General features: G+C 34.3%; 1 protein-coding gene across 6 annotated transcripts in view; it reads right to left on the bottom strand.

Moving 5' to 3' along the window:
* The window catches only part of LOC138709613 (serine/arginine repetitive matrix protein 2), a 328,612-nt gene that overhangs the window by 288,691 nt on the left and 12,753 nt on the right, over positions 1-27,168 (bottom strand). For all 6 annotated transcript variants that reach the window (XR_011334979.1, XR_011334980.1, XR_011334978.1 and 3 more), the window contains exons 2-8: positions 24,582-24,721; positions 22,125-22,199; positions 17,199-17,310; positions 12,332-12,486; positions 9,133-9,321; positions 7,917-8,066; positions 1,663-1,824 (exon numbers count right to left, since the gene is read on the bottom strand). Coding sequence is in view for 2 of the 6 variants with exons in the window: in XM_069840511.1 (XP_069696612.1) it covers positions 1,663-1,824; positions 7,917-8,066; positions 9,133-9,321; positions 12,332-12,486; positions 17,199-17,310; positions 22,125-22,199; positions 24,582-24,713 (975 nt within the window). In the remaining 4 variants the exon portion in view is untranslated. The remainder of the gene's footprint in view (positions 1-1,662; positions 1,825-7,916; positions 8,067-9,132; positions 9,322-12,331; positions 12,487-17,198; positions 17,311-22,124; positions 22,200-24,581; positions 24,722-27,168) is intronic.

Below are 27,168 nucleotides of genomic sequence, written 5' to 3'. Positions count from 1 at the left end.
TCTCGTCCCTACACTTTTAAAATATATTCATTCTAATGATACCAATTATACTCTGGACAAACTTCATATTATATTCCACTATTATGTCTTAGGTTTATTACTGAGCTGCAAGATGGTGATTGAAGGAGCCCCAGATATATATATCAGTAATCAGCCAATTATATTTGTACATAATTCTCTACAGCCTATACTCTGTAGTGCTTATTGATCAGTAGTGTTTCAATACATATGCAAAATAAGTGCTGTATAAATCATTCTGGAAGCTGATGATGCAAAAATGATATATTTAACATTTTTTGGTTGAAGATTTTACAATTTTTTCTGTATCAAATGAACAAATATTCCTCTCACTAAATGCACAAGAAAGAAAACTTAGAATTACAGTGGATGCCAACCAATCTGTGGAGAAATGAGCAAGCTAATTTATTATCTAAACAAGGCACAAACCAAACATTCCCAAGAAAGAAAAAAAGGAAAGGAAAATCAGCTGTGATTTTACTTACACCAAAAGATGGGAAAAATAGTAACAAAAATATGCATCATCTGTAACAACAACGCAGCTATGCACAAAGACTACCTTCTCCAATGAAAAAGTTTCAGTCAGAAAAATAAAGAAGACAGGATCTGGCAAGTTTATATTGGGAAACGCGTACGCACACAAGCACGCACGCACACCGAAAACTATAAATTTGGACTTTTAAGTTGTGCTAATAACCAAAATGTTATATAATGAGTTTAACTGAATATTTCAATATCGATGTTTGTTAAAATATTTCTATATTGTACATAGGATAGTTGAAAGTAATATGAAGATTATACAAAATATATACACATTTTTTTTTTCTAAAATGAAGCTACATTTAGGAAACATTATTCCAAGATCTAAATGAGTATTACACACTACATATTAATGCTTCAATTCAATAACTACTGTTTTGTTCTTTTTGTGTTCTATTACAAATGTTTATTCTCTAATTATTTTACGTTATGGTAGACTTAAAATAGGTTGTGATAATAAAGATGCATGGGCATATTTATAGTACCGTACCTAATGAAATGTTTCAGTTGAAATTTCGAAGTTGGTTAACCTGTGTTTATGTTGGCTGCCTTGTACTCATGAGAGAACGCCACTGGTCAATTATACACAAATAACATCAGAATGCGTAATATCGACTTTACATATCGTTATTGACATGCATATCGATATGCATAGTCGTCTACGTTCTCGGTTTATTGTGAATAAAAAATTTTCATATTCAAGTCCTCTGCGTCTCGTTTTCATTCTGGTTCTCGTTCCCGATTTATTGTGAACCAGCCTTAACTCAATTTCTTTAAGAAATCTACATGGATGATTTGCAAATAGAGACAGACAGGAATCAAATTTTAGTTATTTGTACATATTAAAGAACAATAAGAAAGAAATTTAAATTGGGTATATGTTTTATTCTTTTTATAAAGGAAAATACAACATTGCAAAACGAAATTTGTAATGGACCCCTTTAACACTGAAACGTAAAGTCAGATCAAACCTCCTATTCTTATATTTAATAAATGAAGATCATGTCAAATTGAAAAAATGTTAAGTGAAAATATAATAATGTAATAAGGAAAAGATGAAATGAAACAGAATCAAAGAATAAACGCGATGAAATCAGCCATTACCTCTTCTGCTAGCTGGACTGAATTTGAGAGGACACAATCAGGACAGAACCACTCGTCTAGTGGCACGGTGTCCATGGGAGGATCCAGACATTCCAGATGGTAGCCCAAGTCGCATCCATCACAGAGCAACATTCGGTCTTCCCGATCACACTCACCACATACCTGGATTGACACCATTTCATAAGGGTATAATACAAAACAACAAAATCTTACTAAGGGGAGAGGATGGTATTTTTTGGTAAAAAAAAAAAAAAAAAAAAAAAAAAAAAAAATCTTTAAAATACTCTGTGATATGTGTGGAATGCATTGCGTAACATTTTGTGGGTATTTGTGCCCTTATCGGATGTTAAGTCGCCATTTTTAAACTTCCTGCGTTGTAGATTTTTAAATCACTCCCCCACTTTTATTGTTGTTTCCAGTAAATTAAATTTTCAAAAAAATTTTTTTTTTCCCTTTAAAATACCCTTTGATATGTGTGGAATGCATTGCATAACATTTTGTGGGTATTTGTGCCCTTATCGGATGTTGAGACGTCGTTTTTAAACTCCCTCCGCTATGGATTTTTAAATCACACGCCCGCTTTTATCGGTTTCCAGTAACTTCATTTTTTTTTTTTTTTTTTTGCTACATTGCCAGACAAAAATGGATATAATTTCTGAACTATTAAAGATACATGCATGAAATTTAGAACACACATTCTTTAGACTATTAGGAAACTTTTCTCTGTAACAGAAAATTTTTAATTGATTTCATTTTAAAAATACGTCCGTTTGTTTGCAAGAAAGGAAATCAGAAAATTGTTATTAAATTTTAATTGTTTATTTTACAAACGTAGGGACTAATATCAAAATTCTGTTACAGACAGTTTGTAGAACATGCTTTTGCAAATACATTGCAAAAAATTGTTTGAATCTCTTTAAAAACAGTTTAGACATATTGGTTTTAGTACAATCCTGCATTGGGTATATTTTTTTCAAATTTGGGCCCCCAAATAATTTTTTTTTTTATTTGGTTGAGTTGCCACAGCTATGAGCTCTCTAAATAAAAAAAATTATTTTTTACACCAAATAGGAAAAAACTTAAAAAAAATACCATCCTCTCCCCTTAAGAAAATAAACAAAGTAAACTATCTTTAATTCTTAACAGTCATTTCAAGCAACATGAAATTAGTTACTCTCAAACACTACAATATATGAAATGTCGCCTGATAATAAAAGTTTTGTCCTGATGTAAACAAAAGACAACCGTATTTCTCCACTTCAGGGCTGGACATGGACGCCTGCAGGAATTTGCCCCAAGGGAAGGGTCAATCTATACTTTTTTAAACAGCTGAATTATACATTCGTAGTGAGGCCACATTACATCAAAGTACAAAATTATAGATTGTAAAAACAATGAATTTTTTAAACACTGTATACTGAATAGAAAGCCTGTGGGTATTGCTTTTGTATTAATGCCAAGAAACAAGACAAAGTCTGAAGTACATATGGGCTACTCCATATGAAATCGATCAGTAAAAAACCTCGCATTTTTTTTATACTCTAATTTTTTCCCTACTTATACAAGGTGCTGAGGACAGTGCATTTTCAAAAATATACTATCGAAAGTCAAACGGTTTTCGTCCTATTGAGCAACAAATTTAGCGTATTTTAGAAAAACAAGCCTCTTTCAGCGCTCAGAACTCTGCAACCATTTACTGCAGAACATTGAACGAGAGCTTATTTTGAAGCTAACATTTGGTAGGTTATGTTAAGAAGTAATCATTATTTTTATTTTACACAGAGACAGATAATCTGATTTTACTTACTTTTAGGCTTTTTGCTAATTTGTAAAAATGTAAAAAAATATTGAGAAAAAACCTTGCATTATTAAGAGGGACTTCGGCATTGTTTGCAATAAGTTTCGAGGGTATTAAATAGATTATTTTCACATGCCTAGACTTGAATGGCACAGTACCGCACGCACTGGCCGAGAGCTGAAGATAAGCGAGCGTTGGGCGTCATTTTACTCCTGTGTTTATGTCTCCTGGCCTTGCTTACCTCGGCTAGCTCCCGCCTCACAGTCAGCTGGTTAGTTCACGCGCGTACTATTTATTTTCTTTATTTGATATTTTCAATGCTTTCTTATCAACGTGCCATCAGTAAAAAATATGTGTTTATTTGTACTTTCAATGCGGAATCTAACTATATATTTTTAAAATATTTTTTCCTTGGCAAAGGCATCTTAATGAGGAAAAATCTCAATTTCTCCATTTCTATAAAAAGTAAGAAAATCTGTTTATATGTCAATAAAAACTTTAATTTCTCAGCATCAAAATAAACCATGGTTTTGATCATTGGGTGAAAGGGTTTCGGAGCTACAACAGTTTAAAGTTGCACATTTTATGAAAATACGATAAATTTTAATATTTTTAATTTAAACACTATGAAGTTCTGATGCCTCAAACTTTGCACAAAGCATTGTATCACAGTTCTCTACGTACAAAAAAAGTTCTATTGTATTTAGAAATTGTAAGGTCAATTTTCTCTATATTTCGGTCAATCTGAGATGGAATAGCTCATACACTATATTCAATGACCATGAATTTTATTAATTTATACAAAAAGAGGTTATAAACTGTAAATACCAGTAATACCTACCAGAAGCTGTTCATTAGGTAACTAACTACTATAATAAATTATGGGAAATAATGTAAGTTATAGTAAAGGATACGCCTATTATTTAATTTAAATAATACAAAGTTTATACAAAAATACAGAAATGTTAACAGATATTAAGATTGCAACTAGTAAAAAAAAAAAAGCTCAAATTAATCAAAGCTTGAAACAAGGCCGCCCATTATCACCAGCCCTTTTTAACATACTATATATATATTTGATTCAGCTGTTGAAGAATGGCAATGAGATTTTACACATAGACTTCACATAAATAATATGGTTTTAAATACTTTATTATTTGCGGACAATCAGCTGTTCATATCCGAATCAAAAGACGAATTACAAATTAATCTTGAAGTGTAGGCTTTCACGGCCGGAGTCTATAGATCTAGATTCATTTTCCGGGCTGAGAGGCCGTGGTCTATTGGTTGGTTTTATACCAGACGTTACCACTCCACTGAAGATTTCTGCCGCAGTTGCAGACGAAACGTCTAGTATAAAACCAACCAATAGACCACGGCCTCTCAGCCCGGAAAATGAATCTAGAATTACAAATTGCAGTGCATTGTCTTCAAAACTGCATGATGACCTAAAATCTTAAAATTTCTAACATTAAATCTAAATCAATGGCATATTTAGGAGTAGATTATTTAAGGTGTAAAATTATAATTAACGATGAAGCAAAAGAACAAGTATCATCCTTTAATTATTTAGGTTGTAATATCTCATACATAAAGGAAGACAAAAAAGGTAAAGGGTACAGGTATCCCCGTAACATGCCATGAAGGCACTTGGAGGGCTTGGAGGTAGAGCCCCATGCTCTGGCCGCCTTTTACCCCCGGGAAAGACCCGGTACTCGTAGACCAAAAAATAAACATGTTTCAGAGAATGTGTGGAACAATTTACCATTCACTCAAATATAAAACTTTAAAAGAAACACAGATAAAATTCTACAAAACTTTAGCCATTCCACTTTTGACTTATGGGTGCGAGAACTGGACTTTAAACAGAAATGCTAAAAGAAAACTGGAAAGCAGTGAGATGAAATTTCTCAGAAGTGTGGTAGGTTATTCAACGTTAGATCACCAGAGAAACGAAGATATAAGATGCCAATTAAATACTTACAATCTAGTCCACCGGACAGAAGAACAAAAACAAAATTGGTACGGACACATTCAAAGAATGGAAGAATATAGATCACCAAAAATACTCCTTAACTGTCAGCCGAAGAGATGAAGAAGTGGATCATACAGTATCAGATCAGAACCTGATGGATGTGGAAATAATACTGGCAACTGCAAATAAGTGTTTCTATGCACTCTAGTCTATCCTTTCATCAAAAATTCTATAGCATCTACCAAGGTTCGATGCTACAAGATGATCATACAGCCAGTCCTACTTTATGATGTGGAAACACGGACCCTCACAAAACAGCTGAACATAAATTAATAGTTTTCGAAAACAAAGTGTTGCGAGAAATTATTGGTCCAATAATTTGGTGATCAAGGAAAAGCACAGAAATTAAACGATGAAAGAGTAATGGAAAGGAGAAAAATTCTCTCTGGCGCCGGGATTTGAACCCGGGTTTTCAGCTCTACGTGCTGATGCTTTATCCACTAAGCCACACCGGATACCCATCCCGGCGCCGGACAGAATCGTCTCAGTTTAAGTTCCACCTCTTGGGTTCCCTCTAGTGGCCGCCCTCTGCACTACGTCATAGATGTCTATGAACGTAGGACTGAAGTCCACACATGTGCTGAGGTGCACTCGTTATGAGTGACTAGTTGGCCAGGATCCAATGGAATAAGCACCGTCTTAAATCATGAAGTGATTTACGTGTATCATATATAAAGAATATATTTTTACACCATCAGTCTGAGAATATATACATACAATATTTAAATAGAAATATATGAAACCTTTGTCGTAAATGTGAATGGTCTTAAACTAAATCACCATAAAGTGGAGGCCTACATATACTATATGCAAGAAAAGACAATGACAATGATGCAAGTAACATTAAATTAATTGGTTCAATTTATTCGTTTAAACATCAAAATTATTAGGTACAAACTACTTTTTACAGTTATATTGTCAGACTGCAAAGCAGCTATTCTATCAATAGTCTCTAAACACACACCTTCATCTCAAACAGCAGAAATAACTAAAATGCTCTCTCAATTAATATCACTCAATAAAAGAATTGTATTCCAATAGATACCATCCCATTGTGGAATCCTGGGAAATGAGAATGTGGATGCTTTAGCAAAGAAGGGCAGCACTGCTACTTACAGACCTGTTACTAAATCTACGTATTACTCTGTGAAAAGATTTATTAAATCTACATACTTAGACGTCAACAAACAAAATTTAATAACACAATCCCAAGGGAAAAAATGGAACTCTCTGCATAAAAATCCACAGATAATTCCCGATTTACCACGAAAATCGTCTGTAGCTGCATTTAGATTGGCAACAGGCCATGATTGTTTGGCCAAACACCTGCATAGAATTGGAATATATCAGTCCCCTAACTGCCCATTGTGCAACTCAAACCAAAAAATGGATTCGGAACACCTCAAAATCTGTGCTTCAGTGGCTGGTCATGATAATATCTTTGAAAAATATTGGAGTGCAAGAGGTCAAATGACTTTATGGTCAAACGCCTGGCATTAGAAAACAACAACAACTTTTTACAGTGAGTTTGTCATTCCCTTGAACAATTAATAAGTATTCTAAATTTAAAATATTACACTTAACTGTTGTATTTTACAGCCGTGCAGCTTCATTTTAGTATGCTGATGTTTTATTGTTAAATCTTTGATTTGAAGGTCCATTATTCCATATGTGATGTTTACTGTTAAAGTCACCTGCGATCAGATGGGATTGTTCTATATCATCCATCTTTAACAATGACTCAAAAGGTTAAAATTAAAAACCTTTTCAGTTCTTTCATATACGGTATCAACACAATTGGTTCTCTTCTGACAAAGGAAAAATTTTACAGTCTGTACAAAAGAAACCAAATGACCTGGAAATATACAAAAACTTGCCCAGACATGTTCAAACATTTTTAACAAGAGCCAGAACAGGTCACATTGTCACTCAATTGTACCTACACCGATTTCACATTTCTGATAATCCTACTTGTCTGTGGTGTAATAATCATGATGAAGATCAGGAACACATTCTTCTATACTGTCCATCCATAAACCACAAAAGAAGCAAATTAAAATCATCAGTACCAGTTGCAGAAGACACAGCCCTGCAGTATATATTGGCTACACCCCACCTCTGGCTACTAGCAACAGGCATCTATAATGAACACCGATCAAAATACCCCCCATTTCTCGTGAAAAACTACTGAATAGACTACAGTGGACTTTATGTTGTCAGCAAACAGCTGGATACATTAAGAAGATTGATAACTGATATAAGGTATCAATAAACAAAATTTAATAATTTCTTTCTGGATAAATCCTAAGGTTACTCCCACCTTTCTTTCAAACTCTGGTACGGTATGGCTTCTTATGAATTCCTAACAAATACGAAATACTAGTAAAAATATAAATTACACAAACTCAAATCTATACTAACTTCACAGTATGTTGGATCCTCCTGAACTTCTTCCTCATCTTGCCTTCTTGGTGGCTCAACAGGTATTCTTCTTATAACTTTTCCTTCTAGACAACGACGAACAAGGATTAAGCTAAACATCTGTCGGTCAACTGGGCAAGTATTAACATTCTGAAATAAAAAAAATGTCTATTTAGCAAACAGTATACATGATTACTGCAATTGGCACACAATGTTCATTGGATGTAAAAATTTCATGCTTAAAGTTGTTCTTTTGAAGAAGTAGAGAGGAAGAGTGGTTAACATCTCAAATATGAAATTTTAGCAATAGTAGAGTACTGTTATTATGATATCATTGCCGTTGATGCTTGTCACTGTCATTGCCATCACTATGCAAGATCCTCAGGCAGGTTCTTCCTCCTACTTCCTGAAGTATGATTTTAGAGATTTATAATGTTACAATTTAAATTCAAATATCTTCATACAAAGCCTGCTAATTACAACTCAACACGTATTAGCATTTTCAGACTAGATTTATAGTAACATTGTCATTTTTATATTATACAAATCTAGAATTAAGCCTGTACAAATTTTAATATCATAAATTAACCTGTTTCATGTCCTTCCATCTTCTAACTTTGAACTTTGTAAGTAGTGCGTTTTAAATGTCAATATTTCAGATCCATACAATAATGTTGACATAAGCAGTGATTTATCAAATTTCAAGATGGATTCATTTCTGATTTTCTTCAGAAGAATTTCTTTGGTTGTATCTATGAACTGTTGGAATTCATCAAGTTTATAGTCGAAATTTTCGGAGGAAAGACGAGATTGTCTCTTACATAAATGAGAAAATAAACTTATTTTGATATTTTAAAAAACTTGACTTAACATCCCTATTGTCTCAGAAAATTTTGTAATTTTTCCTCGAATATTTTTTCCCCTTCATACAACAAACTGCAAAGCAGGTAACCGAAAGAGTTCATTTGTTCTAATATTTTATCTTAAAACTACAATTCTGGACCTTATTGGTACTTAACCTATGAAGGTCAACATAGAATTTTTTACAAGAAATTTTCATTCCAAATTCTTCTAGAATGTTATTTCATGGGAATATTTCTCTTTGCTAGATCATTTGATTTAAGTTAGATATGAAATAAACAAATAAATATGCTACGAATAAAATAGGCCTACTTTAAACAAAGATTAGATTATCCTGTCAGTCCTCAATACATACCTTTGACCATTCTTGCAGGCAATCAACACAGAAACTATGGTCACATGCTTCAGGCGTACCAACTTCTTGTGTAGTAAAGTTTCGCAGACAAATGGGACACTTTTCAGATTGCCCATCACTACTATCTGACATGTAAGTAGCTGCTGGCGCTGGTTTAGATGACGATGCTTCTGCTGGTCCATCATAAAACTGAGCAAAATAGTTCCACTTTTAAAAATCTATCATAAACATAAAATAATAACATATAAAAGTAATTACTATAAACATACTGTACACAGATACTACTTTGACACTCTATTTTAACAATAATAATACTGCAACCTCATGACAACTAATAAATACAATGCTATGAACACAGAGAACTTAATCTTCAGCTCATAAATATATTGTCAATTGCATATACTTACGCATTATCCACTGAATATATTGTCAATAGCATATACTTACGCATTATCCATTTTACATTTTTTCTAACAAGTGGTTTCACAGAAAACCAAGCAAATCTGTATGTTTCAATAAGACATCACAAAACACATTTTCAATATCAATGAAACCAAAAACACATTGAACAAAAATGTCTGCTACCATCACTGTTTTACTAAATTCCTATGATTAGTGTTAGACGTTTATGATAGGGAGGGGGAACAAGATTTCAAAACAATTTTCGTAAATCTGCCTATCTAAATTAATACTATGTTAAATGAGCATCAAAATATCTCACTTTTTGCGTGTAAACTTCATTATATGAATGAATATATTTGTCATTAAGCAATATCTTTTTGGTGAGACGGCACTTCCCAATTAGTATACATTGCAGTCTCCCCATTTTACAAGTCATTAGGTCATTAATTGTTATAATTTATTATTAAATTTCTTCCACTCTGCCTTTTCTTATTCCTTATATTCTGCCCATCTAACTTCAGCAAGATCAATTACACGCACTTCAATCATGTCTGTTTTCACTGGACATAACGAAGGAGCAAAATGTGTATGAAAATTTCCTAGTACATTTTTCTTAATAGTGTAATTCCTACCACAGATTGACTTAACTATTGCAGTTCGATTATTATAAACTAAAGTACAATCTAGACAATTTGACAGTAACGGGATGATGGTTGGAGCACAGGGAACCATTCCAAAAATTTTTTCTAATTTCTATAAAGCACTCCTCCTTAGATTGGTCATTATCACTATTAAGGAGTCCGTTTCAATTTTGAAAAATCATATTCATGGATTTAACTATTAATATGTTTTATTTAAAAGTGACTGAAGATTGAAGAGAATCCCTGATCACACATACAACAGATTGCCCAGCCCCATGTTAAAAACGGTAACATGTGGAAGATAAAACGCCACAGTCGATTGAAAACAACCACTAGATGGGAGTACATTTGCTCCATGCAATTCAAATAAGAGTTACAACGTGACTTCTTATTCAGTAGCTAGATGGCAGCATAGTGGAATTAATAAAAGAGTTGTTGCCATCAAAGCCTATAAGGCTAAGCAATCTATTATATAATTATGTGATCAGGGGTATAATTTAAAAAAAATTGCAAACCTCATATTTTGGTTCATAAATGAAACATTTTACATTCATCAAATATAAATTTTTATGCTCGACCATGCCGAAATGTACTAATTATACACCTGGTAGCAGTCCTTTAATGCATGTCATTAAAGCACACCTACTCATTAAAGTACAGGTCTTCAGCCAATGATAACTCAGCTTACATGTGTTCAGCCAATGACAAGTCAGCTTTGTACCGTTATAAAACCGCAAGTATAGATTATTCTCGGATATGCAATCGAAAGAGAATTAGCGAAAAGTCACAGAGGCTGGAAATCCAATACTGTCGCAGAAGGTTATGTTCTGTTACTATAATAATTAGCGTTAATTGTAAATAATATTCAAATAAATTCAATTTGTCATCTCGTTTTTCAATGTCGAATTCTATAATCAAGGTTATAATATTATAATATTATCAAGTTTAACGGGATTACATCAAGGTCAATGACATTATTGTTCCTTGGAAAAAATCAATACTTTCGCGTCTGCGCACATCTCACAATTCACGACCTAGAACAATGTCACTTCCGATCTTGTCAGATACAAATAAAATGTATACATCTGAATACCGGTAATTTCAAGTTAGAAATATGGTCGAGCATAAAAAGTCGTATGAAACTCGCCTATAATGGTAATTAAGAAGCTCGTATGAAAATTATGAAACAAGAGCAAGCGAGTTTCATAAACATCCATACTCGCTTCTTAATTACTATCATTATAGGCTCATTGCATAATGTACTATTATAACACTCTATCCTTGTGGCAATCCTTTAACAAGGGAAGTTTCTAGCAATAAACAACTTTATGTTCTAAAATCAAAACAGGCAATGGATATAAGTTTAATTCTGACAGTAGCAGACAAAACTGGCACGCTCCACATGCGAACCTATGGAGTATAAAGTAGTGAAATCAACAGCACAAGAGTAATAGATTCCTATTTAACACGGCTAGAGGTACGTTTTCTTTATTAGTAAATTGCCACTGTTGACCATTTTCACCCTCACATTAAGCAGTCAGATCATCTGCAGAGAAGGAATACTGCTCAATAAAATAGATCTAAGGCAATGCTGGACCCACTCCTAATTTTTTTACAGCTACCAGAAAGTGTATTTCAAATTCCAGGTATTTTTGGGGGGGGGGGCCACCACTAATATGCTGAATTCCTTCTCTGATGGCATATTATTGCCAAGACAACGCCACAATATAAGTAAAAGGCTTCTTCTCTTCTATGTGAATACCTTCTCCCTTCTACATTTTGAGCATTCACTCAATAGACCAGGAGACAAAATTTCTCTAGCTCCAAAAATTCACATCTCTCTTCCCTTTACTTTCACCTGATTTATTATGCAGCTTTCCTCCCCTCATGTGATCACAAATCGTTAAAAGATAAAACTTCAATAGGAGAGATGTCTATTCCCAAAACACAAATTGTAAACTGTACCCCACATTCTATGCTGAAACTTCAAAGTTTTTTTTTTTTCCTGTTTCTTATCATTTTCCATAGATCAGTGAAAAACTGGAAGAATATTCAATAAAACCCAATGAAAGAACTAAATTTTCATCTCAATTCTGTTTTGTTAAGTTTATACTTATATACAAACACACTTTTTCTTAGAACATTTTTCAATATACCTTGTTTTCATATTTTTCAGATGAGGAGGAGGTAGCAGGCTGCACAGAGGTGGCACCAGCTTCCTCTGGTCCTTCATCTACATCTTCCTCACTCTCCCAATCAGAACAACTACTGCTTTCGCCCTCTTCAGAACCACTGCTGGAGTACTCTGATGCTGTAACAGGACATTTAAACACTCAAACAACTCTCTATAAACATATCAAACACACGTGCAAGAAAGTATTTTCCACTCTTCACTCATTAAAAAAATTGTACCACTATCCAGCTAAATTAAAGCAGACGCTTGTACAGTTATTATGCCTCATTTCGATTATTGTGACGCTTTATTCAGTGATCTCAGGGTGGATTTATCCCAGAAACTGCAACGTGTTCATAATGCGTGTGTTCGTTTCATTTGTAATGTCCGCTACTACGATCACATTTCACCTTCTTTCGATAAATTATTGTGGCTCAGGTTAAATGAGAGGAGAAAGTTATATTCCCTTTCTCTCTTATACCGAATTTTGCACACCTCTACTCCCTCCTACTTATCTGTCCGATTCCACAGTCTTTCTCGGTATCATAACTTAAATACTCGGTCACAATATTATAACATGCTAGAAATACCACTCCACATATCATCTCTTTATTCTTCATCTTTCACTGTTGCTACTTCTTGTCACTGGAATTCTCTGCCACCAGAAGCCAAGGGCTGCCGAACTTTTAATTTCCTTTAAATATAAATTAGAAAAATATCTTATGATGAGGTGCCAGATCTAATGCGTTGCAAATATTTAATGGAATGTGTTCCACTGCATTTATTTTTTTTTTTTTTGTTTCTTATTTTTATTATCTAAATCGTGTTTATTTATCACTGAACGCCAATATGTATCCCACTGTGTTGTTTTTTTAATTATTAATCATTTTTTGTGTACATTTTATTCAATTGTTGGTTTCTGGTTTAATTATGTGAATCCTACTTAATTGTAATTAATACAAATATGTATACTAATGTGTTTATTTTTATTTTTACTGTGTACATTTTTTCTTATTGATTTATCGGCTTCTGTTTTTATGTGATTCGTATTTGATTCTAACAACATTAATATGTATTCTACTATGTTTATTTTTATTTTATGAGGTAAATTTTATGTAATTACCTCTTTTGATCTCATTATGTACCTAAATTGTATTAGTATGTAATTACTTAATTCCGATCCAGTTTTATGTTCAACTGTGTAAGCAAGTTTTAATCCTGGTTGAGTGTAAGAGAAGGCCTTACGGCCTTAACTCTGCCAGGTTAAATAAAGCCATTATTATTATTATTATTATTATTATTATTATTATCATTATTATTATTATTATTATTATTATTATAAAATACTTGCCTAATAAGATATTCAGTACAAAGGAATTCTATGCAAGTTTTCAATATTAACATTCCCAATTCACTACAAAATAAAAAAAGTTAAGTGTACAGGTAAAACGAAGTTCAATATGTGAAGAATACGAGGCCTGTCTAAAAAGTATCCGACCTTAATTTTTCCCGCGTAAAGTTGTGATTCTAAGGCGGCGCCACTGTGCATGGTGGAAGGAGGAACTGTAATGCGCATGCTTGAATTTTTTCACCGCATTCGCTTGTGCCAGTCACTGGCTGGTGGTCGCCAAGTAAGGTGCTGTTCTAGGTGTTTGTCGGATTTAGTTTTCTCGCAAGATGACTGAACGAATTGAGCAAAGATACTGCATCAAATTTTGTCAAAAGCTTGGTGATTCTCAAAGTCAAACAATTCGTAAGATTCAGCAGGTGTTTGGGGAAGATGCGATGGGTGTAACACAAATTAAGGAGTGGTTCAACCGATTCAAAGATGGCCGCACATCAGCGGAGAGTGAGCAGCGTTGTGGCAGGCCCCAAACTGCTCGGAGTGCAGCTGTTGGTGAGAGGGTGCGAAATTTGGTGATGGCAGATCGTCGTTTGACCGTGCGGGAGATTGCCGAAGAGGTTGGAGTGAGTAAAGATTCTGCACATGCAATTTTGCGTGATGATTTGAACATGAACCAAGTGGCTGCGAAATTCTTGCCCAAGTTGTTGTCCCCGGAACAAAAGGACCTCCGTCGTGACGTTGCACAGGACCTTCTGGACACCGCCAACACTGATCCTGGGTTTCTGAACACCGTGATAACTGGAGATGAGTCATGGGTGTACGGGTACGACCCAGGAACAAAAAGACAGTCGTCGCAATGGAAGCATCCCGAGTCTCCAAGGCCGAAGAAAGCGCGGCAGGTGTGAAGCAAAATCAAGGTGATGCTGACTGTTTTCTTTGATGTCCGTGGAATTGTGCATCACGAATACGCACCGGAAGGACAAATGGTGACAAAGGAGTACTATCACGATGTTCTCTGGCGACTCCGTGATGCAGTTCGGCGCAAAAGACCAGACATGTGGACGGCGAACAACTGGCACTTGCATCACGACAACGCCCCCACACATTCATCCCAATTGATACACACTTTCTTGGCCAAACATGGAATTACAACCGTTCACCAACCTCCCTACTCTCCAGACCTGGCTCCTTGCGACTTCTGGTTGTTTCCAAAATTGAAGACACCACTGAAAGGATCCCATTTTGAGAGTAGAGAAGAGATAATGCGGAATGCGACGACGGAGCTGAACACCATTCCAAAAGAAGACTTCCAGAGGTGTTTCCGGCAGTGGAAGGATCGGTGGGCTAAGTGTGTGCAAGCACAAGGGGCCTACTTTGAAGGGGATTAGGGTCCCAACCCCGTCAGGTATTTGAAATATTTTTTCTGGCTAAAGGTCGGATACTTTTTAGACAGACCTCGTACATGCAATTTCTTTTTAATTTGTAGGTAAGTTTCTAATATTCTTGATTTAACAATCAAGCCATTTTCTCTCTTACTTCCCAGTATTTAGATGTAAGACTTGTATTTTTCTGAAGTACTTCACAACGTGCTAAATGATTCATATCCATTTCTTCTCTTTGAGAACACAATGCACAATTTGGTAGACAGGATTTCAATCAATTAATTTGTATTAAAACTTAAAATGTGTAGAACGGAGAAAAAAAAAGTACTTCTCTCTTCAAGGCAAATACACCTAGTACACCATTTTAAACACCACAATTGAGATCATCTGTAGCTGCATTTAGATTGGCAACAGGCATGACTGTTTGGCCAAGCATCTGCATAGAACTGGAATATATCAGTCCCCTAACTGTCCTTTGTGCAACTCAAACCAAGAAATGGATTCGGAACACCTCAAAATCTGTCCATCAGTGGCTGACCATGACAATATCTTTGAAAAATATTGGAGTGCAAGAGGTCAAATGACTTTATTGTCAAAAGTCGGCATTAGAAAACAACACCACCACCACAATTAAAGAGTGTGACGCCAAAATGCGTTAAGTCCATGTTTAAGAAAGGAATGGGCGAATTTTTTTATCCACTGATCTATGGAATGAACGAGTTTTCAGGTGACATACATAATGACATAATTTTTTAGAAAAGAAATGGCGTTGTTTTTGAAGAAAACAAGCCTAAAATATGAGGTCTCAAACATAATCATATATATTTATAAACCACAAAAATGACCAAATGGACTAAGCTAGTTTTGCAATCACACTTTTCAATTACAGAGAATAGCTGCTGTTATTTACGTTAAATATTACATGCACCCAGGCAAAATATTGTAGCCAAGCTTATAAAACTAGACATTATAAACCTAACATACAAACATAATATTTCATTATATCGGGCTATTCAAAAGCCAGGACACTTTCGAAACTGCTGATTCTTAGATGAAAATAAGAATTACATAGAAATGCTGTTTATGCTGCATTGCTTTACACAGGTTTTATTTTCACAAAATAAAGTCCCTGGTTATTACTGGTATAATACAGCAATGTACAAGAGCATAATGTATTTTATGCTCAACCATGCCGAAATGTAGTAATTATACACCTGGTAGCAGCCCTTTAATGGACCTCATTAAAGTATACCTATTCATTAAAGTTCAGGTGTTCCACCAATCAGAAAATACCATTGTAGCAATATGAAAGCGCAAGTATCGATTATTCTCAGATATGCAATCGAAAGACAACTAGCGTGAGATTAGCATTACTATTACTATAATAATTGGCGTTAATTGTAAATAATATTCAAATAAATTCAATTTGTCATCTCGTTTTTCAATGTCTAATTCAATTTCAAGGTTATATCAAGATTAATGTTTATTTTACTCTCTAGATTATATCAAGGTCATTGTTGACATTTGTTTCTCGGAAAAAATCAATACTTTCGCGTCTGCGCAAATCTCACAATTTACGAGGTATTGCATAAGGTCAGTTCCGCTCCTCAGTCAGATATGAATAACATGAATACTTATGAATAACTTCAAGTTAGAAATATGGTCGAGCATAAAAAGTCGTATGAAACTTGCCTATAATGGTAATTAAGACACTCGTATGAAAATTATGAAACTCGCTTGCGCTCGTTTCATAAACATACTCGCTTGCGCTCGTTTCATAAACATACTCGCTTGCGCTCGTTTCATAAACATACTCGCGTCTTAATTACTACCATTATAGGCTCGTTGCATAATGTACTATTAAATATGTTACTATCATATCTATTATTATAATTATTAATCATTCCATAACCTTGAAACCTATCATATGTTGCTTAATCCAAAATACAATTTTATTGTTTAAAAAAACACACAGTTTCTTTCTCAAGTCATGTCTCGTCTTCAAGCAGTTTTTTCAGTATAAAAATTTAAAATTCTTCAGGTATTTATGTACTCCTAACATTTCCATTAAATAGACAACTTATGAGATAACTATTTAATGAAATTCTTTAATAACAACAAACCATTTTCAGAGTCCCCACCCTCTTCCTCTTCTTCTTCTTCTTCACCTGAATTTTCATCCCACTGTGAATCTTCAGACTCACCACTGCTGTCATCAACATCACTCATAACTCGCTACAAAACAGAAAGGCTAAAATCACACACAGTTCAACGAAGTAGCAAAACATGACGATTTTAAATTTACACAAAGTTCCGAGAAAGTAAAATGTACAAAACATTTCATATTTCTCAGATATAATGTATCACATTAATGTTTTTTTTTATGATAGCCATTCTCCCTGCTCTGCTAGTTAACATGATTATTAATGAATCTGAGGACTAACAGGTACACACCCAACCAGAGTGGTAGATTTTTAAGTCAATGAAAATCCTTGGCATGGCTCTCTTTCAAAGAAAAAAATAAAGCCATGAGTCCTGTGACATATATTTACATGGAATATGAAGAATCATGTCCCTAAACAAAGACAGCTTCATGTAAAAATTACTGGTGATCATTTTTCGTCCTAGTTTCCTGCTTTATCTGCAGACCTGTGAAACTACAGTGATCTCTGATACTCGAATCATAAAATAAATTAGACACTGACATTGCTGAGAAGGTTCTGAAAACTTTTACAAGTTCGTCGAAACTTACGGAAAGAGAAACTGATTTCTAATGGATATGGTACTTCACAAAATGATAAAATACGATTTCATACATTGCAGGCAGATATTTCACTTTTCGGAATTATAAGAGAATGCCTTTTGTATGCAATCCAAAAAAGTGTAAGTTACTTAAATGAACGCCAGTTAAAGAAAATACAATGTTGTAGTTTAGTCAACTGTTCAAAGACAGGTCTGAACCTCGCAAGTGATACAAAGGAGGCACCACTTATAAGGCAACTATGCCAGGAGATAATGGAGTAGGGTGGCCAGATCCTTTCCCCTCCATTGCATACATCACTGACTAGTAACATGTTACACTAATCAGATTTCAAAAAATACAATGATAAACAGGAATTTAATTTATGATATGATACAGAGAATTAATATAGCATAAAATATATAAAACTTATGAGGAAGTGCACCATTTTTATGGTAAAGATTTTTTTAATTTAATACTTAAAGCAAAGCCTGTGCTTTCTGACAAGTTACTTTCAATCAGAGGAAATTCTATATAATAGAATCACTTTATTAACTTAATTTTTATTTTTACTTACAGTAAAACCCCGATAAGACGCTGTTCAAGGGACCGCGTATTAGGCAGGTATACTAATTTTGACTTATATACAGTATCTGTTAGCATTTTTCTTTATTGAAATACATGATTCATGGAAGGTAATACAGTATTACTCCATTATGTAATTACTGTACTGTACGTCAAAGACATTTACAATATGTACTGTAGGTCTACTTAATTCTTTCGAAAAAAAAAAGTCATTTATAGTTGTTTGCCGTGTGCATATTCTCCATGTCCTCATGTTTACCACACTTCAGTTTCTACGATTACATCCTCCCAACGTTGCAGCTGTAGTCATTGAGTCGCGATTTTTTATTATCATTCTTAATGTCTATGATGAGATTCCTAATGCATCAGGGAGTTGTTTCTGATTAAGAGTACTGTTCTCATCGTACTTTCATAAGATTTCTAATTTTTCCGACACAAAAAGCGCTTTTCGTTTAACACTCATTGTAATCACATTCACAGACACTTCAATACACTAAAGGGCAACAAACTGCCCAGCAAAAATTTCCAGAATTTTATTACGGCCGAGTGAGGAATGCTGTTTGAGAGAGAGGGTTAGCAGGAGGGTGAGGTATTGTAACTGCATGTAGGCTTTAACCACGCAGATAAGGAGCCGAACAAGAGAGCGTAACAAGAGGGTGGGGTATACTGAGGTATGAAGTATGAAGGTTTAAATGCGCAGGTAAAGGGTCGAATACCAATACTTTTCAGGTTAATGGCAATGACGAAGGTGTTTCATTGCTGTTACAGTACATTGCTGAAAATTACATCGAAAATATTCCACAAAAAAAACAGCGTATTATGCAGGACTTCGCAACAAACGGGGTATTTTATAAATGCGTACTACACAGGATAGCGTAATAAGCGGGCGCATCTTATCGAGGTTTTACTGTATTTATTTAATAACTTGTGTGTACATAACTTTACCACACAGCCTAACTTTGTATACTCCCATTTCAACAACTGAACAAAGGAAAAAATTAATATTAGGCTTTTGGGTAATCCACTGTGTCCGTTTCAGAACTATATACAGGTTCCATCATCAGGATAAGACCAGAGAGGTTGCCTGACATAACGAGTCCAACAGAGTATGCGACGTCTCTGGTCTTTCCTATTTGCTCTCACGATGGAACCTGTATGTAGTTCCAAAACGTTGGAAATGTCAAGTTCCAGTGCACAGGGAAGTACCCAAAAGCATAATTCTGATCACAGTCGCCATGAAAGCCTAAAAACTCATAAAAATGTTGGAATACACTAAAGTAGGGATACCGTAAAACAGTGATAAAAATACATCAAAGTTCGTAAATAAAACTACTGTAACTTGTGAAAAAAGTAGTTATTTAAATATGTAGAGCATAAAACAGTCGAAATTTATATATGAGGATTCTAGAAGTAAAACTAGCGATGTCCACTTCACCAAATTTTACAGGAGAGATGAATTTCTTAGAACTCAGTAACTAAATCAACTTTACAGGGAGTTAAGGCCCATTCACAATGATAATTAAACATAAACATAATGTAAGCATAAAACCTTGTGTCCATGTTATTTAATGAAAGCATTCACAATGAATTACATAAGCATAAACAATCTTAATCATAAGACGTTAACATGAAAGTTTGCAAACTCCAAACTTTCATGCTTATGTTTATGCGATTTGGAAACAGTACACAAGCGGAAAGCGTGTTTTCACTTTTTGTTTAACATCTCATGGGCTTTGCTTACAGGCAATATTTTGATCTATTGGCCATGATGATAGCTAGGCGCGCAACATGGAATCATATGACGAAAAGTTGATTATTTTACATCTCCGTTTCTTTGATTTCAAGTATTGAAAGCCATATACTGATGCCATTGTAGTTATTAGAAACATAAATTGAATAGCTACATCGTCAGTCATTGTGCAATTCTCCATTTTTATGTAATAGATTCTGTAGTTTTGTTGATTCGGTATGTTTTTTTCCACACACGTGTTATGTTTACGTTATGTTTAATTTTCATTGTGAATGCGCCTTGGCTACTGAAGTTTGTGGCATATGTTTATGTGCTTATGTTAATGTTTACGTTATGTTTAATTTTCATTGTGAATGAGCCTTTATACCTGAAAGCTTGATCTGCATAATACACGCCACTTTCGTTAACAGAAAACCACAATTTAAGTCACACAGAGTTAGTGTGCACTCAATGTTGGTTGCTTGACGGTTGTCAGCCCACTTTGAGGTCTGTGGATATAGGGGGAAAAATTGGATCGGTGTCTGGTAGAGTTCCCGGGTAGCTCAGTTGGGAGAGCGTTGGTACGTTAAATCAAAGGTCCCGGGTTCGATACCCGGCCCCGGAACAATTTTTCCCTCGAAATTATTCAAATCAACTTTACAGGGAGTTATACCTGAAAGCTTGATTTGCATAAACACGACAATTTCACGGTTTAGGCTGTTCAAAAAAAAAAAAAAAAAAAAAAAAGATGGATCAAAAATGACTCACTGAGACAGTACTGGGCCTTGGGACTTACACTTGTTTGGATGATGATGAATAATGATTTCTAGAATAAAAGTTTTCTATTTCTATAAGACTTAGAAAACATACATAACCTAGTATCTATAATGAACTGTGTATATTGAGATGACGAAAACTGGAGATTGCCAGGTTTGCAAATAACAAACAGAGATTTCCTGTTTTGCATCCAACATTCTGTCAGAACTGCCACAATTGCAATTTAATGATGGGAAATATCTGAATTAAAAGATCAAATTGAGTTCAATGAGTATTTACTATATTATTTTGATCACTAGGGCTAGGATTTTGATGAAATTGCATCTTTTTTCTAGTAAGCCACAAACATAGCTGCTTTAGTATTTATATGTTATGTGATAAACTGAGTGTTTTAAGACATATTTGTTAAGGCTTTTTTTGCATTTTTTACCTCTCACAACTCATAAGAGCATTTTTTGTTTTATTCGGTCATTTTTGAGGTATTTTCATTTAATTTTGGCCATAAATCCTTATTATTAATGTAAAATATTATTTATTTCCTTGGATATTTTCTCTACATATTTTTTTCAATTAATACTTATTATATTGTATATTATTTTAATCGTTTTTCTACACAAATATTGTCATTTTAACGTAGTACACCCCCACATAATGGATCAGTCCAACCACCCCTTCAATATAGACTCTTCTATACCTGCTAGTTTCAGATAAGAGTGGCCTTGTGGAGCACTACATGGAACTTCATCAGGTAAAATAATTAAAGTGTACCACTTAGAAAAATTATGTAAAATTAAATAAACTTGAATGTTGGTACTAGAATTTAATTTAATTACTAGTCTAAATATTAATATTCCTACTAAGCCAATTATGTGAGATCAATTTTTAGGGCATTTTCGAAAGATTTTTAGTTCATAAATGCATTGTTTTAGGACATTTTTTCATGACTTATAGGTCATCAAAATCCTAGCCCTACTGATCACATATTCATGAAAAGAGAACCTAAGAATTTCAAACTCAATACCTTACAAATAGAAAGAGGCAAAACAAGAATTATAATAAAAATTACAAAAATCAATGATACCATACAAATCTGAAGGCAAAATTCTACAATCTTCACAAATAACAACCAAAGAAATATTGTTCCAGTAAATTTAATGAGAACTTGGGCTACAGAACATCCAATAATACTGATGTTTCTAATTATGACTGAACACTTACAGGTATTCTTTTCCTTGAGGTTCTCAGAGGACTATCACTTTCACTACTACTGCTGTCAGGACCACTGGCAACTCTCTGAAAAAGATTTTGACAAATTTGCTATATATATTCTTTTCGAAAATTGTATCGCTAGATTATTACGTGAATACATAACTAGGCCCTCATACAATAATAACTAGGGACCGGATTTTTATGTAATTACATATTATGTTCCTTTCAACCTAACCGTATATAAATAAATCTTTGCGAATCTTGTAATTACCATTAATATATTAAAATTTGATACTACATATTTTTACATATTTACTCCACATTACATATTATGACTCGGTATTACATAAATCTACATATTTAGGGGGTTTATTCACTTTTACTTCTCTAAAAGGAAAAAAAAACTTCTGCTGGAGAAGTTTACAATTTGAAATACACAGATTTAAAAAGCCTTTTTACCTACCCAAGAAAGGATATATTTCGGGACGAAACATAACGTCCTTAGTTCCAGGAAGTAATAGAGGCACTCACCCCATACTGCCCACTGTAAATATGAATGAACAAAAGGCAACCTTTCTCATACAACTACCTTGTATTGTAAAAATCACTCAGAAAGTAGCATTGCCTTCATACAGTGGAGTGGGACGAGGATGACATGATTTTTCTCGAACTATAATTGTTCTACACACGTCTTAACAAGATGTTCCCATGCAATTTGCAACCTTACCCACCCTCTTCCTAATCCTTTCAGGGAAAACCCGTGTCAAGTCTGACCTGAGCCGCAATAAGTAGCCGACTTTTGAAAACAAGCTGGAGTAAAGGAACAAACTGGAAAGATGTTGAAAAATTAAAATAAATAATCCAGTAAAGCGAAACAGTGCTTGTAGTACTGTTGTGTCATTCATTTCACTCAGTTCTCTAGTTTTAATACTTGCAGTATAAAGTACAAGTGAGTTTATCTACTGCTTTTAACTAACTAAAATGACCCCTGCATCTTCAACCCTAATGACAAAAATAAAATCATGGATTGCGATGGCTGAAGCTTTCACTACAGATGAAAAATAGTAAAAATGTCAGGTGCTCTATGAAATCACAACTGGAGAGTCTTACCTATCCTATTCCTGCCAGATATTAATATTAAATATTTTCATGATTTTACATATTTTGGTACATATTCAGCTTATTTTTCTTACATAAATATGTACATATTTCACACCTTGATATTACATAAAAATCCAGTCCCTAATAATAACCATCCAAATTTCGAATACTGTCTCCTTTATTCATTGACAAGGCCAACAGCTATCCTCCTTTAAGTTTCCCAGTTTATGATGTTGGAGGTTCGACATTAACACCTTACCATTTGTACAAGCAGCCATCACTAGCAAGGAGTCGATAGGATTTAATGGAGGAGACTATAACAGGCATTTAACTATTGAGACATTTTCTGGACTGAAACATTAATAGAAATAACTAAAGATACACCATACAAAGGTTTTTTTATTCTCACTCTTTTAGTCCATTCATATTCAGTAAATGTTGAAAGAGGTGCTATGTTTGTGTGAACAGAAATGAGAAAACCCCTAACAAAGAAGATAAGATCTATATTTGCCATTTATTTTCTTTCACTGATTTCATGACTTTGGGATACTAACACAAGAAATTAATATTCCACATTTTTTTATTATTCTCAATGCCTCTTTAGTGATAAAATTTCAAAGTATTATGAATTTATAAATTCGCTAATATGTTTTCGCGGGATATCAGCCGAGTTAAGATTTTGGAATGCTCCAAGCTTTCGATGCTATCTCTGCAGCCATCTTCAGGGAAGTGATGTCCGAACAGAAATTCGAAAGGTAATATAGATGTTAGGCTGTCTCAGGTGAAACAGGATTGGTTGGCTGATATCCCGCGAAAACATATTAGCGAACCAACGCCGAGAAAGCCTCAAATCATACAAATTTATAAATTGTCTTTCTTATACTTGTACACATGAAATCAATTTGTTTGTCCCAACATAAATGCTGTTCTATAACATTTAACTTGTGTGTTGAAAAATGAGCTCAATATCAGCAAACCCAGTTGCCACGAAATTTTGAGTGAAGATCTAGATGAAAGGAAACCCTTAGCTCCTTGTCCACAGATATATTATCTTAATCATACACTGTAGCATTGGCGTATTGAGTCAGGAGTTCAGTACTCAAAATAATTGATTGCGTGAAGAAAGAAGAGACAAAGGGCAAGTTTATCATCCTGAATAGAGCATTCCAGAAGTAACAATTGGAGAGTGGATGAAAGAAAAACAAAGTTAAAGATTCTGTCATATACCACAGTTAAGTTATAATGTGGGGTGAAGTACAAGTATGTCTCCCAACAACTACGCTGTAACGGGCTTCTACTGTATAAGAACTCAGTACTAATTGGACATGATGTCCAGTACTGCAATTAATTTAGAATATTACTTACAAGCACTTTCTTGCGTTTCTTGCGTTGCTCAAAAGAACTATCACTACTGCTGCCAGAATCCTCTATTCGAGTTGTTGGTCTTTTCCCTTTACGGGCAGCATGATTTACAACATGATCACTTTCGTCACTCATTTTTTAATCTGAAAAAAAAAAAGAGAGAGTAATTTACTTATACATATGCACACATATGTCCATGTTATATATGAAAAGGTTACTACACATAAAATGTTCACTATATTTAAATGCAGAAAAATAATTTCCAAAATCGTTCAAGACAGCCAGGAAAGTTTCAATGCTGCTTCAGTCATTTTCTTCCTTCATGTTCAAAGACTGCCAGTTTATTTGTCCCATTGCACCAGAGATTAACAATTTACAAACTTTTATTCTACTGCCAAAAGGTGCATATCCGAAGGACAGGGAGAGGTCAAATGGACAAACGCCCCATAATAAAAAATATAAAAATTTGGAACTAAAAAAAAAATTAAGGGGTCTTTGTTTCTATATTCTCTTCTGGATAGTCTTTGACAAATGTACGCATTCATACGTCTCAGCACTAACGACATCTATGAGTCAGGCTTGTTGAGTTGGAGCAAATAATGGCAAGTTAAGGGGCCTGCCGCTACATAAAAAAATATATATCACTTCTCATGCAGATCAACACTCTAGCAGCCAAGACATCAAAAAAAATCTCTCCCCCCCCCCCTACACACACACACACATACACAAAAAAGCGCCTCTTTGCATGCAAACCCAAAAGAATTCTTAACCAAAAACTATATGAAGAATTCGTTAGTGGTTTTTCCATTTTTCAGGACAAACCAAAAATATGAAAAACATCCTATGTTTGAAGTAGTTATCGAACACACACTTCCCTCGCGTCATTCTAGCTACAGTTCCAACAGCAGCAGGTCGTCTCACGTCTACATAACTACATCAAACATAGGATGTTTTATAGTGATCTATACAGTTGCCACGTTCAAACGACACATAATTCATCACTCATTGGACTCTACTGAACAAGAGTTCCACAGAACATTATTAAGTTTAATTACAACACTACGTGGTTTTTAACATTATTTTAATTTTATGACTTGTAATATTACATTTTAATTATGGAGATGTTTTGTACATCATTAATCTTAAACAGTTTATCTACCACCAATGTAATGGCTACACAGTTTGATATTGAGATATTGTATAATTGTGCCTGAAGATGCCTGAATGGGCGAAAATGTTTGCAATTTGTAATTCATGTATATAAAACTTAATGACCATATAATATAAGTCATTATTTTACATTGATTTGTCATTTGACTGAGTAACAAATATTATATTGTGTTTATCTATATTAATTGACAATCTGAATATTTCCATCATGCTTTCTAAGTTCAAAAATATGAAGTTTAACCGGTTCAATTTTTACCTTTGAAATTAAAATTTAGATCATAGAAGGTATATTTGGATAGAATTTTTAAATAGAAAAAACTTTTATTGAAACTTAATTTTTTTAACTTTCATTTTTTATTCACAATCAAAGGAAAAAGAAAAATAAATAACAAGATCTCCCTTCCTTTGAGTTATGGTGTGATGGTGAAAACTAAATTACTGCATTGGAAACACTCATTTTCACACAACACTTCCTCAAAATATCAACCACCCTGCGCTACACAATGCTGTGATCTCCGTTTTATATCCTGGGTTCTTCTGAGGACTTCAGTACTGCTGAGTGACCCACAGTCTGGTCTAACTCTTTCTTTCATTTTCTCCCTTCTTGGACGCATTTGGAAGCAATTTCATTCATTTGCCCCACAAAAGAAGTCATTTGGAGATAAGTTTGGAGAGTAGGAAATAACTGATCAGAAAATTGTCAAGCCAGGAGAGAAAAGTGAACTTAGACAACTATTCTGTTGAAGTCACATTGTTACCCTTGCAGTGAGAGGAGCATCACCATGCAGTTGATACATGTTGTAGAGGAAATCTGTGTACCTTGCACTGTTCAATGTCCAATCAAAAAGTATGGTTCTATGACATAGTGCGTAAGGAAGCCACACAATGTGTTGAGGTTCCACATATGCTGGTTATTCACTTGATGTAGTCAGTGTGGATTAACAGCAGACCATTATGAACATTCATCTCCCCTTTATTTTTGAAAGTGGCCTTTTTCCAGTCCACAGAATGCTGCACTGAAAAGCACTGTTTCTGTTTACAAACCAGTTGCAGAAATCAACACGATTCTGAAAGTAATTTCCCCCAATTTCTTGATGGAGATGGTACAGATGGAAGTGATAATCACTGAGAATTCTCCACATTGTAGGTATTGTGGTGAAACTCTGAGTTGCAGGCAATCTTTGTGTGGAATTCTGAGAATTAACTACCACCACAGTGAGCTCAGCAGCGTCCTCATCCCTCACCATTATTGTGTTTCGGCTGCACCAGACTGGTTGTGAGCACGAGACATTAAAAAACAGTATAGTAAGAGGCGCAATATGGATATCTCTCTGCATAAAAAACACACAGATGACTGCAGTTCCAATGATTCTCCAAAAAGCACAACTATAGGTCGAAGATTGTTCACATTAAAAGAAAT

Source organism: Periplaneta americana, chromosome 11, assembly GCF_040183065.1.
Source record: "Periplaneta americana isolate PAMFEO1 chromosome 11, P.americana_PAMFEO1_priV1, whole genome shotgun sequence".
Lineage (NCBI taxonomy): Eukaryota > Metazoa > Arthropoda > Insecta > Blattodea > Blattidae > Periplaneta > Periplaneta americana.
This window is presented reverse-complemented; position numbering and strand designations above follow the sequence as displayed.